At 47.7% G+C, this 16293-nt stretch overlaps 1 protein-coding gene across 1 annotated transcript in view; it reads right to left on the bottom strand.

Annotated features, from left to right (window-relative positions):
• SLC46A1 (solute carrier family 46 member 1) overlaps window positions 1–15780 on the bottom strand; it is a 52920-nt gene extending 37140 nt beyond the window's left edge. The window contains exon 1 of the mRNA XM_082246070.1: window positions 15451–15780. Within this exon, the coding sequence (XP_082102196.1) occupies window positions 15451–15717 (267 nt within the window). The 5' untranslated portion in view covers window positions 15718–15780. The remainder of the gene's footprint in view (window positions 1–15450) is intronic.
• Window positions 15781–16293: the final 513 nt, after the last annotated feature.

The following is a 16293-nucleotide window of genomic DNA, read 5'->3' as shown; positions in this document are numbered from 1 at the left end:
TGGGTCTGTCTCCAGCTCTTTCAGGTCTGATCAACAGCCCTGCGCACGCAGTGAAGACAGACATAAAAAAAACGCAGCACCGGCACTCCTCATCTAAATCCAAGCGCAGCTCCCCCCATAGTAGGGGACGTGATGGCCAGTCCTCCACGCATCATGGCCACTCGGAATGCCCGCATGGGAAAAAATGCTGGGGATGCCGTTCCCTGATAGCGGACGGTTCCTCTCTGTGTAAACCCCGTTATGCCCAAGCTACGGGTGAAAGGGAAAAAAAAATCGGATCAACATATTGAGGAGGTGGTGCGCAGAGTTCTAAAAGACTCTCGCTGAATTGCACAGGCCAAATCCTTCCGCAGGTCCGTCCCGCTCCCCTGACAGAGATCTTTTGGTTCAAGATCCGTTTGAGTCTTCCCAGCCCAGCCATCCGTCTATCCTCCCGTCAGAGTCCGAATCTGATTCAGATGACTCCGGTACTGGATTTGAGTTTAGCCTCGTATCCCCGTTAGTTAAGGCGGTGAGAGAGGCCCTTGATTGGGAAGATCCTGCTGTCTCCTCTCCAAAGAAATATTTCAAGCAGTTGTGCAAAGAGCGCTTGAATTTCCCATTCTTAGGGGAGCTGGGAGACAATCTCTGAGGAATGGAGCAAAGTGGAGAGGAAAAACTCCATGACCACTAAAATGGCAAAACTGTATCCTTTTAAACAGGAAGAGGTGAAATATCTGGAGTCTTCCCCCAGTGTGGATGCCGCGGTGATGCGTCTTGTGAAGCATGTCACTCTCCCAATGGAGGATACAGCATCATTTAGGGATCCTTTGGATAGGAGGATTGACGCTGATCTTAAATGGGCGTATCTTTCAGCCGGCATGGCTTGTAAGCCAGCCTTGGCTACAATTTCTAAAGCCATGGAGGTTTGGGTCAACGCCCTCGAGGATACTCTTGGAGGAGTTTCGGATGAAATTCTTCAGAGCTCCCCTATTCAGGAACTGAAGATGGCTGCGGGCTTCTTGGGGGAGGCGTCTTTAGACACCATTCGCCTCTTGGCCCGAGTTATGCTGTCTTCCGTTACGGCTAAACGTGCCCTTTGGCTTCGTCCTTGGGTTGCCGACGCTGCTTCCGAACAGGCATGGTGTCGGATTCCCTTTGAGGGTTCTTCCCTCTTTGGGAACAAATTGGATGCAGCCATAACTCGGGCCACGGGTGGAAAATCTGGGTTCCTCCCTCAGGATAAACGCCCAGGCGCTCAAAAGCGTTCCTTCCTGAGGAGGAGACAGAACGCTAATCGTTCTAGGGAAGCACGCAGCTACAGACCAGGAAAATCCTACGGAAGAGGCTGGAAATCAAGACAAATCACCTTCCAGAAAGGTCCCAAAAGCTATTCGTCCGGTGACCGGGAGGCCACCAAATCCTTTTGAGGTTGGGCCCATCCAGGCTTTTCCGGTAGGGGCCAGGTTGCTCCAATTTCGGGACGTCTGGGCGGCCTCGATCCAGGATCCCTGGGTTTTAAATATTGTGTCCCAAGGGCACTCTTGGGCGTTAGACAACGTTCCCAAGCCCAGGTTCCTTGCAACTTCCCTTCCTCCTGCAGCAGAAAATAAGAAGGTTCTTCTCGGTTATGTGGACACCCTACTGGCTCAGTGAGCCGTTGTACCAGTTCCCGAAGTGGAAAGAGGTCAGGGAGTGTATTCGCCTCTCCTCCTTGTCCAGAAAAAGAATGGTACATGGCGCCCGGTAATAGATCTCACATATCTCAACAGATCTATCCATCGAGAAAGATTCAAGATGGAGTCCCTGGTCACAATACAGCATTCCGTTCTCCCAGGAGACTGGTTAGCATCGATAGACCTAAAAGATGCGTACTTCCATGTTCCTGTGGCAAAAGAATATCATCAGTTTCTCCGGTTTGCTGTCGGTCATGCCCACATGCAATTTACATGCCTTCCCTTCGGGCTCTCGACTTCGCCTCGCACATTCTCCAAGACCTTGTTGGCGGTTGTAGCTCTCATCAGGACCAGAGGTGTCAGATTGCACCATTACTTGGACGACCTCCTTCTGTCCCAGGACAGACTTCAGTTACTCTCACATCTGGAGCAGGTGATCTCTACGCTGCAGGATTTCGGGTGGATTCTGAATCTAGAAAAGAGCCATCTGGTGCCAACACAGTCGCTGGTGTTTCTCGGAGCACTATTCAACACGGTGAAGTGCACCATTTCTCTGCCCGAAGAGAAAATCCCAGTAGTTCAGAGCAGGGTGGCTCTCGCTCTTGCTGCCTCCCGTCTCACTGCTCGTCAGTGTCTGAAGGTAGTAGGGACTCTCGTAGCTACTTCACCCATGGTGAAGTGGGCTCTGTGGAAACTGAGACCCTTCCAGAAAGGGTTTCTCTAACAATGGACGACAGAGAACTTGTCGCAAGTTATTCACCTGACCCCATTCATGAAGGGGTGCCTTCCTTGGTGGTTACGCCGTGCGAATCTAACCAACTGCCACTCAATTGCTGCAATCTCCTGGATTACGATAACCTCCGATGCCAGCAGTACCGGTTGGGGAGCCCACTGTCTGTCAGAAGTGGCACAAGGCAGATGGAATTTTCCCAGTCACGGAGTGGTGTCCAATATCCTAGAACTACGAGCTGCCCTCAAAGCCCTTCAGGCTTTTCACCATCTAACTCAAGGGGCCTCAGTGTTGCTAAGGATGGACAACACCACGGCAGTGGCATACGTCAAGAGGCAGGGAGGAACTCGCAGCATGTCTCTCCTCCAAGAAACAGAACCAATTATGTCATGGGCCCAGCATCATCTGGCCAATCTTTCGGCGGTCTTTGTTCCGGGAGTGTTGAATGTGGAAGCAGACTTCCTATCCCGATTCCAATTAGACAACAATGAGTGGTCCCTCCATCAGGAGGTGTTCAATTGGGTCCTGTCCCTGGGGATGTCGCCAGAAGTGGATCTGTTTGCGAGTCCACGCAACAAGAAACTTCGGAAGTACTATACGAGGTTCAGGGATCCTCGAGCCTTCGGAGTGGATGCACTCACGGACAGATGGAACTTCCAGTCTGCTTATGCTTTTCCACTAGTGCCAATAGTACTCCAATTCCTGCGGAGACTGAAGATGGAAGTAAAAATCATAGCAATAATTCCCTTCTGGCCCAACAGGCCCTGGTTTCCCCTGCTGTCCCTTCTCAGCTTCAGGGATCCGATCCCTCTACCTCTCAGGCCGGACCTTCTATCTCAGGGTCCTACTCTGCATCCATGCCCTGCGCGTCTGCACCTCAGGGCTTGGTTCTTGAGAGGGGGAGGTTGGAGGCTCTCGGATGCCCAGAAGAGGATTCCTACTCTGAGTTCAAGAAGAGCTAGCACCAACAGGGTATATGAAAGGATCTGGGCTAGGTTCATGAGTCATCAAGCCCAGAGTTCGGGTTCAGTAGGTACACCTACTATTCAGCAAATCCTGAGTTTCTTGCAATCTGGCTGAATCTCTCCCTCTCGGTCAGTTGTCTCCGGGTGCAAGTCTCTGCCATCTCAGCCTTCACCGGAATTCAGTGGGCAAGACATCAACTGATCCAACAGTTTTTCAAGGGCGCAGTCAGGCTCAGGCCTCAGAGAAAGCCAAGATTCCCAAAATGGGATCTCCCATTCGTTTTGGACTTTTTTTCTTCAAAGGATGTTGCTACCATGTCAATCAAAGAGCTTAGGCTGAAGACAGTGTTTTTGGTGGCCATTACCTCCGCAAAAACTTTGGCGTTCAAGTTCTGTCAGTTGACAGTGCCAATTAAAGTTTTCTTTGTTCAGCATCTTCCCACCCGGGAGTGTATAGCGAGTTATTTCCCGAACGTATGCTGCCATGGAGTCTGTCAGGAAAATGGAAAATTGATATTAAATACTTACCGTAACTTTCCTTTCCTGATGGACTCCATGGCAGCAGGAGTCCCCTCCCAATTCCTGAGTAGGCTAGTTACAGAACACTGATGCTGAAAGGGAGCAAAGATTTATGGGAGTGGGGTCCTATGAGGTAGGAGAGGAGGTGGGGCCTACCCGAACGTATGCTGCCATGGAGTCCATCAGGAAAGGAAAATTACGGTAAGTATTTGATATCAATTTTCCATTTTTTGCACTATAAACAAAAAAAAAAAAAAAAAGGCGCGACAATTTTGAAAAAACAATAATATTTTCACATTTTGTTATATGAAATCCCCCGCCAAAAAAAAAAAAAAGTAAAAATCAATTTAACATTTTAGGCCAATTTGTTTTCTGCTACATATTTTTGGTGGAAAAAAATAAAAATAAAAATAAAAAAAAAAAAAAAAAAAAAAAAAAAAATCGCAATAAGCATATTTTAATTGGTTTATGCAAAAGTTATTGCGTTTACCAACTACGGGAAAGATTTATGTCATTTTTATCGTTTTCTTTTTTTTCACTAGTAATAGCAACGATCTGCGATTTTTTTTTGCGGGACTGCGACTTTGCGGCGGACAGATCGGACCCTTGACTGACATTTGACACTTTTGGCAGTACCAGTGACATTACTACAGTAATCAGTGCTATATATATGCACTGTTACTGTAAAAATTACACTGGCAGGGAAGGGGTTAACTTTATTAGAGATCTAAGGGTTAAGTTGTCCCTAGGGGCGTGCTTCTGTCAAGGGGCGTGGCTTTTGATGTAACCACAGAGACATACAATCCTTCATAGCAGGATCGTATGATCTCTGCAGTTACATCAGGGAGAATGACAAGCGGCTTTGTTTACATCAGCAGCCTGCCTTTCTCCCTCTCCAGCGGGAGATCGCGAGTGACCGGCGGACATTGGAGCCGCCGGTCACTCATGCGGGGATGGCAGACCGAGCGGGGGCGGGAGCGCGCTCGCCTCCTATTGGCTTGTGGGTGAGTGACGCACCGATACGTCACTTTGCCCAGGGGGGGCTGACCACCGCAGTATATGTACTTGCGGCAGTCGGCAAGTGGTTAAGGGGGTAAAACCTTCCGGTCCTTAAGTGTTTAACATGTCATATTTACCTGCCCTGTGCAGTGGTTTTGCACAGAGCAGCCTGGATCATCTCCTCCCTCCCCCCCCAAAAAGCTATACCAGACCCTTACTTGAGAATGCAGCCAATCAGGTCCGGAAAGGGAGAGGATGCCCACCCATGATGCCAGGGATGCCCACCCATGACCCCAGGGAGCCCGCCAGTGCCCGCCCCATCAGTGCAGGAAAAAAAACAGCATTACACAGATCATCCCAGTGAATGGCTGGGCAGGGTACAGTCAGCACAAGGCTAATCATTGGGGGACAGCAGGCTAAATAAAGGCCTGTACACGCAATACGAAAATCGGAAAGGAAAAAATTTCGTCCGAACGAACGATCTGCAGATTTTCGGATTGTTAGTATGGTGCTCTCGACACCCGATTACGAATTTTCGGACAACAAAAACTGGATGTGCAGGCTATAAAATTTATATCGTACGTCAACACAACCTCCGATTTTCGTTTAATTAGTACACAGTTTTCGTCCGAAGAAAATCGCAAGAGCAAGACTAGGCATGCTCAGAAACGAAAGAACACATACAAAACAATTCAACACATGACATCACTTCTGAAGTTGAATTCTGTCGTACGGGAATTTTCGTATGAAAGTAACCTCTTCACTTTCCACATGAGACTAGCATGCAACAAAAACGGACGACAGATCGTTCAATAATCTGATCGTAAGTTTCCAGTACAACCAAAAAAGTGACCATGCTGTGCTCTCATGCCTAGTGTGCTCATTTTTAAATAGGAATGTAGAGCGACAGGCAGGAACACCGGGGATTTCACACAAAGGAAGCAATACAAAGAGAACAGGATACTTTTTCATACAAGTACATGGTACAGCAGGCACATATCAGGAATATGAAATGTTGGGTTTACATATTCTGTAAGCCTGCATCTATGGTAAATGTTTCTAAACCCAACTGAACACAGGCCCTATATAGTGGGTGGCTGTACACAGAAACCTGAGATAACAATCTGAGCGTGGTATTTCATTTGCAAGTTTTGCAAAACACTATCAGTATAAATTATCCGGTGACTCAGGCAGTGTTGTGATGTTTGATCCTCAATAAACAGTCATGCTATAAAATGTCTAATTACGCGTTTATGCACACCTATTACCACAGCTGTATTATAAAACTATTAAAGTGGTTCTAAAGTCAGAAGGTTTTTTTTTATCTTAATGCCCCCCCTAAAACGTACCTTAACCCCTATCTCGATCCAGCGGTGTTGCATGAGAGTCTTGGCTGCCCAGGACTCTCTTGCCTCATTTGCTGAGACAGCAGTGGGGCACCATTTGCTCACGCTGCTGTAAATTAAAGTCAGTGAGGAGAGACAGGGGTGGGGCTGAGATGCGGCTCCATGTCTGCATGGACACAGAGCAGCAACTCGGCTTGGGAGCCCCCATTGCAAACTGTTTGCTGTGGGGGCACTTAGCAGAAGGGAGGGGCCAGGAGTGCCGAGAACAGGAGGATCTGGGCTGCTCTGTGCAATCCCACTGCACAGAGCAGGCAAGTAGAACAGGTTTTTTTTTTTTTAATAACAAAGGACGACTTTATAGAGGAGTTCCACTGGCATTTGTGTTAATGAAAAAAGTCAGCAGCTACAAAAAGTGTACCTGACTTTTAATAAACACACACTCACCTGTCCCATGATGCGGCCGGGGGGAGTGTCGGTTCTCTCCGTCTTCTCCCCATGGCGCCGGCATCGCTAGTGTGGGCACCCAGCTGTGACAGCTTGCGGCTTCACAGCCGGGTGCGCACTGTGCATGCGCAAGTGGCGTTGCGTGTCCTGAATAGACGGGCAATCTTCTGGAACCTGTGACGTGCCTCAGAAGATTGCAGGAAGAGAGGGGGAGCAAAGTGGGAACCTGTCAAAACTAGGTACCTGCTCCCCCCCCCCCCCCCCACCCCTCAAAAAAAAAAAATGGCATGCCAAATATGGCAGGTCAGGGGGGTCAGGACCACTTAGAGCAAGTTCCACTTTTGAGTGGAACTCAGCTTTAATACGTACTCTCAATTTATACTGCTACAGTAGTCAAACCTCAAAGTCCTCCACAGTTTCCAAAATCCTCAAAGGATGCTTTTCTTTGGATGTCAGAGGTTAACCTGTAGTACATCAAAAAAAAAAAAAAAAAATATATGTGTTTTTTTTTGTTTTTTTTTTACATAGGATATCAGCACAAAGCGAAGCTGTGGGCAGACTTGTTTCCAACAATGGACTTACTTTTAAGCTGGCCATACAGTCTGAAGTTTCTGATTAGCTTTCTTTAGATTTACCTTCCACTATGAAGTGCAAGGGCCTGCCTGATTGCATACAAATTGCGTTTCAGTTTGACCTCATATTATATGGTTTTGGTAGATCTAAAAGGGAAATTGTAAAAGAAAATTGTATAATGTATGGCCAGTCTGAATGTGCTTTTCCTGAGTGTGAAGCCACAGCAGTGACTGATCATTGTACTTATGAATTGCACAGAAGAAAATCTTCCTTTCTAGCTATCTTCTCTAAACTGCCAATTTCCCTGCCCCCAATGTAATACAGATAAACACACGCACACGTTTGTAGCCCACATCAAGAGAGCAGGAGAGAGGAGCGGCGTAGCCACCCTGGAACAGGAAGTGTGTTATTTGCAGAATCATCAGGTGAAAAAGCAAAAAAAGCTTCAAAAAGAAAATGAATGCAGCCTCAGCACCAAGCACTAGTAAACTGAAATAAATGACAATATACCGCATTACAGATTTAGATACGCTTTAACCCCTTTTGCTGCTACTAACTTAAGGCATACGATGGCACACATAATTCAAAAAGGCTATCAGCGCAAAAATGTGTTTGAAACATACGACAGCACAGAACCGCTTTCAGCTGGCTAGGTCAGTATGCCTTGTATAAAGTGCATTTTCCACTCTGCTATAAGCTTATGGTCACTTTAGCGACTATGATCATTTATCAGATTATTCCTCCTGATTCTTCTGATAAAATGCATAGCTATGTTTAGCAGATGACCCCTCTACCGACACAGATTCTCCCCACTGCTGTGCCCCTTACACAGTGTGATTAACCCATGTCTTCTGATAACCCCACCACCACCACTGCCTGCACCAGGGATGACAGCTGGCTGTGCAGAGGAGAAGCAGCCAGCGGCATGTGGGGAGGATCCATTGACAGATGGTCCCCTGAACATTTCGCCATCTTTTGCTGTGCCTGCTGAGCTGTCCCCTGCTCTCTCCCAACCTGTACCGGGTAGAAGACCGCGGACTGCGCAGGGGAGAAGACTGCAAGCACCCAGCGGGTAGGACTGATCTTCAGGATGGCAGAGTGGAAGTTCAGTCAATGACGGTCTTATTTACTAATCCTTGGTCTATCTGAATGAACACTGAGGTGATCAGTGTTGAGTGCCCATTATTGATTCATACATACTTCCTGAGATAGTAAACATTAAAGGAGATGTACAGCCAAAGCTTGTTCGGCTGTACATCTATTGATCACAGGAGTGCTTTCCATTCTGCACTTCTGTGACACATTTTCAGCAAAGAGCGGTCTGAAGTCTGTGCTCCGCTGACGTCACAGATGTCGGTCCAGGCACCGCATCATCACAACCACAGGGTCGGGATCTGAGGTGCCTGGACTGACACCCAGCTCAGCCTCTCAGCGAGCCGCCCGCCCCCTCCAAAACCCAGCGCAGTGAGCGAGGAGAGGGCAGAGCAGAGAACTGCTGACTGAGTCAGCAGCTCTTTGCTGGGGGAGCTGTGAGAACCAAGCAGTCTGCGGTATTAGATCGCTCGGTTCTTAGTGTTGTGGTGGTGGTGGAGGACCAATTCTGCATCCACTTAAAGTGTTAACCCACTCTAACTGCTTTACATAATCCTCTCTGTACCCTAATTACTAATGCTCCTGTCTCGGATAAAAAAAAAAAAAGCTGCCTTTATCAAATTTCAGAGTGGCTCCTAGCGATCACGTGTCTGGCCTGCTCTCTCCTCTCCCCATCTGATAGATGCAGGGGGCGGGGCTGAGATTTCCTGGCTGACGTCAGGTGGGGCGGGAGGAGAAGAGGAGAGGCGGCCAGTCAAGTGATCATCGGGAGCAGCTCTGAATTGCGGTAAAGGGGGCTTTTTTTTTTTTTTTTTTTTTATAAAAAACACAGAGACAGAAGCATTTGCAATCAGAGAACAGAGAGGATTATAGAGAAAAATAAGTTTTAATAGCAGCAGGAGGGTGGGCACTGACACAGGAGCAGAAAGGGGGGGGGGGCAGAAGAGCAGAGAGCAGGGCTGCGGATGACACAGGCATGTACACGGACCACGATGTCAGGGCTCAGCAGCCATGATACACCGTAGTCATTGTACAGAGGGGAGGGTAGAAACTGGCAGGATCAGTCAGGTTTTTTTTTTTTTTTTTTTTTTAAGCGATACGGTGGGCCAAATTACACAGCACAAGCACTGTATAACATGCTTTAACCACTTCAGCCCCAATGACCAGGCAATTTTTTGCGATAAGGCACTGCGTCACTTTTAACTGGCAATTGCGTGGTTGTGCGACGCTGTACCCAAATAAAATCAATGTCTTTTCTCCACAAATAGAGATTTCTTTTGGTGGCATTTGATCACCTGTGTGGTTTTTATTTTTTGCGCTATCAACAAAAAAAGAGCAACAATTTTGGAAAATTATATATATATATATATATATATATATATATATATATATATATATATATATATATATATATTTTTTTTTTTTTTTATACTCTCTGCTATTACACACACCCAATAAAAAAAAAAAAAATAAATTGTTTATCAGTTTAGGCCAATTTGTATTCTGCTGCATATTTTTGGTAAAAAAAAAAAAAAAAAAAAAAAAAAAAAAAAAAAAAAAAATTCAAAAAAGCATATGTTGATTGGTTTGCGTAAAAGTTATAGCATCTACAAACTATGGGATAGATTTATGGACTTTTTTTTTTTTTTTTTAATTGTTTTTATTAGTAATGGCGACGATCAGCAAATTTTATTAGGACTGCGACATTACGGCGGACAAATCTGACACTAAGTGATACTTTTTTTTTGGGGGGGGGGGGGGGGGGACCAGTGATACCCATACAGTGATCAGTGCTAAATATGCACAGTTACTGTATAAATGACACTGGCGGGGAAGGGGTTAACATCAGGGGAGCTCAAGGGTTTAAGTGTGCTCCTAGGGAGTGCTTTCTAACTGTGTGGGGGTGGACTGACTCCAGGAAGAGAGAGATCCGTGTTCCTGATTAGTAGGAACACACGATCTCTCTCTTACTGTCTGGCAGAACAGCCATCTGCCTTGTTTACATAGGCAGACTGCCGTTATTGTCATTCTCCTGAACGATCACAGGTGAGATTAGACACAGTGGGAGACAATCACAGCGGGAGCGAGGCTTCAGCAGCATGCCCCCTTCAGCCCTTCAACAAAATCACATACAGGTACTTGATTTTGCGCTTAAGGGCCGCAATGACGCAGTTAATGTACGTGAGGCGGTTCTGAAGTGGTTAAGCGAACAGGATTTTTTTTGTTTTGAGTAACAAAACGCTTTAAATATAAAATGTGCAATAAATGTGAAAAAGAAAAAGTGCGCTGGTCCGTGATAAAGCTGCTACCAGAAAAATAATGAATAAATAGTGTAAATATAGGTGGTGCGCTAAATCCAAATAAATATGAACAAATCAATGTACATAAATCATAATCATAAAGTCCCAAATTCAAGGTGATGAAACTCTTCAAATTATATGTTCTGGTGATACAAAATAACTGATGGTAAGAGGGTTCCAATGGTGACTTTGAAATCCCTCCATCTAGTGAAATTCCTCCTTACCGGACGGATATGAAGTAAGTGCAAAATTATGAGGTGTTTCAGATAACCGATTTCTTGTGACAGGCACAAAAAGAAATAGTGCTCTTCACCGTGCATGCAATAGCCAAAAATGGCCTCTTACCGGAACGGTATATAAGCAGCACTCTGCAAACTCATGGGGATGATCCAACTGCCTCTTTCCAGATAAATCAATGCGGTCAGTTGCCAGGGTTCAGCAGGGTTAATATCATCGTTTCCAACGTGGACATGTAAGGCAATGATGACTAATAGTGTATTACCCTTTATAAAGCGTTTATTGTATATACAAATGCACTTACATGTAGATGGCTTGATATCGCATGAAACATTCAATTTAAGCAGTGAGGGAATTTCTGTAATGCTCGTGTCCGGCTGCAGCGCGGACTCCCGAGCGACGTAGTGACGGCACGCCTCCTTGCGTTCCGGTAAGAGGCCATTTTTGGCTATTGCATGCACGGTGAAGAGCACTATTTCTTTTTGTGTGGTCACAAGAAATCGGTTATCTGAAACACCTCATAATTTGCACTTACTTCATATCCGTCCGGTAAGGAGGAATTTCACTAGGTGGAGGGATTTCAAAGTCACCATTTGAACCTATCACCATCAATTTTGTATCACCAGAACATATAATTTGAAGAGTTTCATCACCTTGAATTTGGGACTTTATGATTATGATTTATGTACATTGATTTGTTCATATTTATTTGGATTTAGCGCACCACCTATATTTACAATAAATGTGCAATAACCCTGACTCCCATACTTCTCTTTTAATGCACCAATACAAGTTCCACTGTCTGTGTCAATAGACGCAAGACTCAGGAACGCGCCCTCACGGGTGCCCCCATGGAAAGCTGCTTTCCGTGGGGACACCCAATGAAGAGGAGGAGCCAGGAGCACTGCCCGGCACCCCAGAAGAGGAGGATTGGGGCTTCTCTGTGCAAAATCCTTGCACAGAGCAGGTAAGTATAAGGCCCCGTTCACACTGGGGCGATCCAACTTGCCAGGGCGACCTCACAGGTCTCGGCGCGCAGCTCGCATCGCGACCTCGGAGCGGCCGGCACGGACTTCATAACATTGAAGTCAATGCAGGTCGCTCCAAAGAAGCTCCGGACGCTTTTTCTAAGTCGGAGCGACTGGTGTCGCTCCTATTAGAACGGGTTCACAGCTTCTCTACGGCAGGCGACCTATGGCGACCTGTGAGGCGACCAGGTCGCCTGACAGGTCGCCCCAGTGTGAACAGGGTCTAACAGGTTTATTTTTATTTTTTATTAAAAACAAAAACCTTTAGTGCTTATTCACACTAATACGACTTGTCAGGCGACTTGGTCAGCCTGGCAAGTCGTGCACCGTCGCGGTAATTGAGTAGTACAGGACCGGTTCTAATAGGAGCGACACAAGTCGCTCTGACTTAAAAAAAGGGTCCTGTACTACTTTGGGGCGACCTGGAGGCGACTTGCATTGACATTCATTTTATGAAGTCCATGCAAGTTGCGCCGAAGTCGCGCTGCACGCGACTTCACCGGTCACCCCCTAAGTCGGAGCGACCTAGTGTGAACCGGCACTTAAGAGCCCTTTAAACTTTGTTGTTTGCAGTTTCTGGTGTGAAAGAGCCCTCAATCCATTTAAAGACCAGGCCTTTTTCTGGCACTTTTTGTTTAATGTAAAAAATCTGTATTTTTTACTGGAAAATTACTTAAAATCCCCATACATACACATATATATATATATATATATATATATATTTTTTTTTTTATTATTTAGCAGAGGCCCTAGAGAATATTAGTTTTGCAATTTAGGTCGCACAACATTTGCGCAGCGGTTTTCCCAAGCGCATATTTTTGGGAAAAGAATACGCTTTGATGAATTTTAATGCACATGAACACAATATAATACACTATTTTTGGTAAAATATAAAAGATGGCATTATGCCTAGTAAATGGATACCTAACATGGAATGGCGACAAACTACCTCACCATAGACAATGCTTTAAAAGCCCTTACAAGTTACCAGTTTAGAGTTACAGAAGAGGTCTGGTGCTAGAATTTCTGCTCTCGCTCTCACGTTCGGTGCAATAACTCACATGTGTGGTGTCATCGCTGTTTATGTATGCATGTGGGACCAGCTTTTTTTTTTTAAATCACTTAATGCTGTCAGGAGGACTGTAAACATCCCATGTGACAGCAATAGGCAGCAACAACTCTTTTTTGAGAGACATGGGGTCTATTAGACCCCAGATGTCTCCTCTGCCCTTTAAAGCATCTGATCACACCAAGATATGCGCTGTTTACATCCGGGAAGCCAGAAGGGAGGAAAATTCTCATTTCTGGTTTCCTTTACCATAAAGCTCATTGGGGACCTTCCAGTCCTCCACAAGCTCTGTGGTAAGGCAGCAGAAACGCCAGCTTAAACTTCAGGCTCCCCACTGAGACGGTAGAACAAGGAAAAGCACGCCTCCCGCCACCTGTAAAAGCCATCCAGTAATTAGCCGCAAGGATGGCTTTTACATAAAAGACGGCTTCCGGCTGTACAAAATATTACCGAGATGATTCCTATAGCTGCAGGCATCATCCTGGTATAACCATTTTTTAGCTTTAATTATTTTGCAGATTCTAGCCTAGAACCAATATAAAGACACAGTGAGTATTTTGCACTTGTGGTGCATACTTTTTCCGGGTCCGACTCTGTGGCACTGGAGGCAGACATAGCCAGGCAACTAGTATTTTCAGAAGGATGGAAGAAATGGCATTCCTTATACTTCCTGACCAGTTTCCATAAAGGGTTGTTTTCGTGAGTGACATTTCAATACAGTTCTATTCACTGGAGCAGCATTGCGATGGTTGACATTACAACCCGCTGCACTGAAAGAAGTAGGGCATGCAGTACTTTCTTCTGCACAAACCACAGCAATGATGTGGTGTGAACTGACACCGCTGGAAACAAGCCAATTTGCCTGGTCTATGCTGGAACACAAACATCTGACAGCGTAAGCCCAATGCATCTGGTGAGAAAGGGTCCTAAAATAGCGCATCTTATCGCCATCCGTTCTCCTGCACTGATACACAAACTGTGGACCATTCATAAAATGTGGGCTGGGAAGTGAAACTTTTGTTACCACACAGAGTTCTCTCTGCTTATCGCAGCAGAGAGGTCTGTAATTGGATGAAAACTGGTCACATGACTTTGAAAGGATTCACAACTAGGTTCTCCTCCTGGCTCTATGATTTATGTAATAGGACAGTTTGTTAATGTGTGTTTTATCACAGCAAAGTGACACATTCATCTTACAACCTGATATTTCCACTCTGACAAGGACAGAATAAAAGTGTACATGAAGAGGGGACAAAAATAATCAGGACTTCTGTACAAGGCTGCAGTATTATACCAACTAAAGAGGGGGGGCTGGTCAGTGTAAGTGTCCTTTGGTGACCTATTCTCATGAGAAAAACGTGTGGGCGCTCGGTGGAGGAGGCGACGGGCGCTCGGTGGAGGAGGCGGCGGGCGCTCGGTGGAGGAGGCGGCGGGCGCTCGGTGGAGGAGGCGGCGGGCGCTCGGTGGAGGAGGGGACCGGTGCAGTGCTCTGTGGAGGAGGTGACGGGGGCTCTGTGTAGGAGGTGACGGGGGCTCTGTGTAGGAGGTGACGGGGGCTCTGTGTAGGAGGTGACGGGCGCTCTGTGGAGGAGGGGACGGGCGCTCTGTGGAGGAGGGGACGGGCGCTCTGTGGAGGAGGGGACGGGCGCTCTGTGGAGGAGGGGACGGGCGCTCTGTGGAGGAGGGGACGGGCGCTCTGTGGAGGAGGGGACGGGCGCTCTGTGGAGGAGGGGACCGGTGCAGTGCTCTGTGGAGGAGGGGACCGGTGCAGTGCTCTGTGGAGGAGGGGACCGGTGCAGTGCTCTGTGTAGGAGGTGACCGGTGCAGTGCTCTGTGTAGGAGGTGACCGGTGCAGTGCTCTGTGTAGGAGGTGACCGGTGCTCTGTGGAGGAGGTGACGGGGGCTCTGTGTAGGAGGCGACGGGGGCTCTGTGTAGGAGGCGACGGGGGCTCTGTGTAGGAGGCGACGGGGGCTCTGTGTAGGAGGCGACGGGGGCTCTGTGTAGGAGGCGACGGGGGCTCTGTGTAGGAGGTGACGGGGGCTCTGTGTAGGAGGTGACGGGGGCTCTGTGTAGGAGGTGACGGGGGCTCTGTGTAGGAGGTGACGGGGGCTCTGTGTAGGAGGTGACGGGGGCTCTGTGTAGGAGGTGACGGGGGCTCTGTGTAGGAGGTGACGGGGGCTCTGTGTAGGAGGTGACGGGGGCTCTGTGTAGGAGGTGACGGGGGCTCTGTGTAGGAGGTGACGGGGGCTCTGTGTAGGAGGTGACGGGCGCTCTGTGTAGGAGGTGACGGGGGCTCTGTGTAGGAGGTGACGGGGGCTCTGTGTAGGAGGTGACGGGGGCTCTGTGTAGGAGGTGACGGGGGCTCTGTGTATTAGGTGGAGGGTGCTCTGTGTATTAGGTGACGGGTGCAGTGCTCTGTGTATTAGGTAACAGGTTTACCTCCAGTGAAGCTCAGCACACAGTCCAGCCCCACCCAGGTGTCCCGGTCTCACCTTCTCCAGCACATTGGTGAGGTTGGTGCAGCCCTCAGTCTTAGTCCCGTTGTAGCCGATGTCGGCGCTGAGCCTCTCCCATAGGTACTGGGTGGTGAGGGGACCCTGCAGCGCCACACCGAACATCGCCAGGAACATCACCGGCTCCACCGTCACCCGACTCACATAACAGCGCCAGCGCTCCCGTTTCTCCAGCACCTCCATTCCCGGCTCGGAGCCCACCACCTCCCGCATATCGCTCTCACACATAGCGAGGCCGGGAGACATGCAGCGGCCGGGGAGCTGCGGGGTCCGCACTGCGGCCACAGGCAGAGGAGAGGGAGGACCGAGCGGGAGAAACCCGCCCACACACCGCCCCTGGCACCATGGAACTCGTCTCATCTGTACCTCCTCCCTCCAATCATCCATCTTCATGCATACAAAGTCCCTCCCTTTCCTCCAATCATTCCTTGTTATCCATACATTGTCCTTCCCCTTCCTCCAATCATTCCTTGTTATCCATACACTGTTCCTCCCCTTCCTCCAATCATTCCTTGTTATCCATACACTGTCCCTCCCCTTCCCCCAACCATTCCTTGTTATCTATACACCCTTCCTCCCCTTCCTCCAATCATTCCTTGTTATCCATACACCATTCCTCCCCTTCCTCAAATCATTCCTTGTTATCCATTTAGCGTCCCTCCCCTTCTTTTACTCATTCCATGTTATCCATCCATACTGCATTCCTCCCCTTCCATTATTTATGTTTCATTATCCATACTGCATCCCTCCTCTTCCTCCAATCATCCCTCTCTTTCCTCCAATCATCCCTATCTTTCCTCCAATCACCCCTCTCTTTCTTCC

Source organism: Pelophylax lessonae (assembly GCF_965119305.1).
Source record: "Pelophylax lessonae genome assembly, chromosome: 2".
In the NCBI taxonomy this organism is placed as follows: domain Eukaryota; kingdom Metazoa; phylum Chordata; class Amphibia; order Anura; family Ranidae; genus Pelophylax; species Pelophylax lessonae.
Note: the sequence above shows the minus strand (reverse complement) of the source record. Positions and strands in the feature narration are given on the sequence as shown.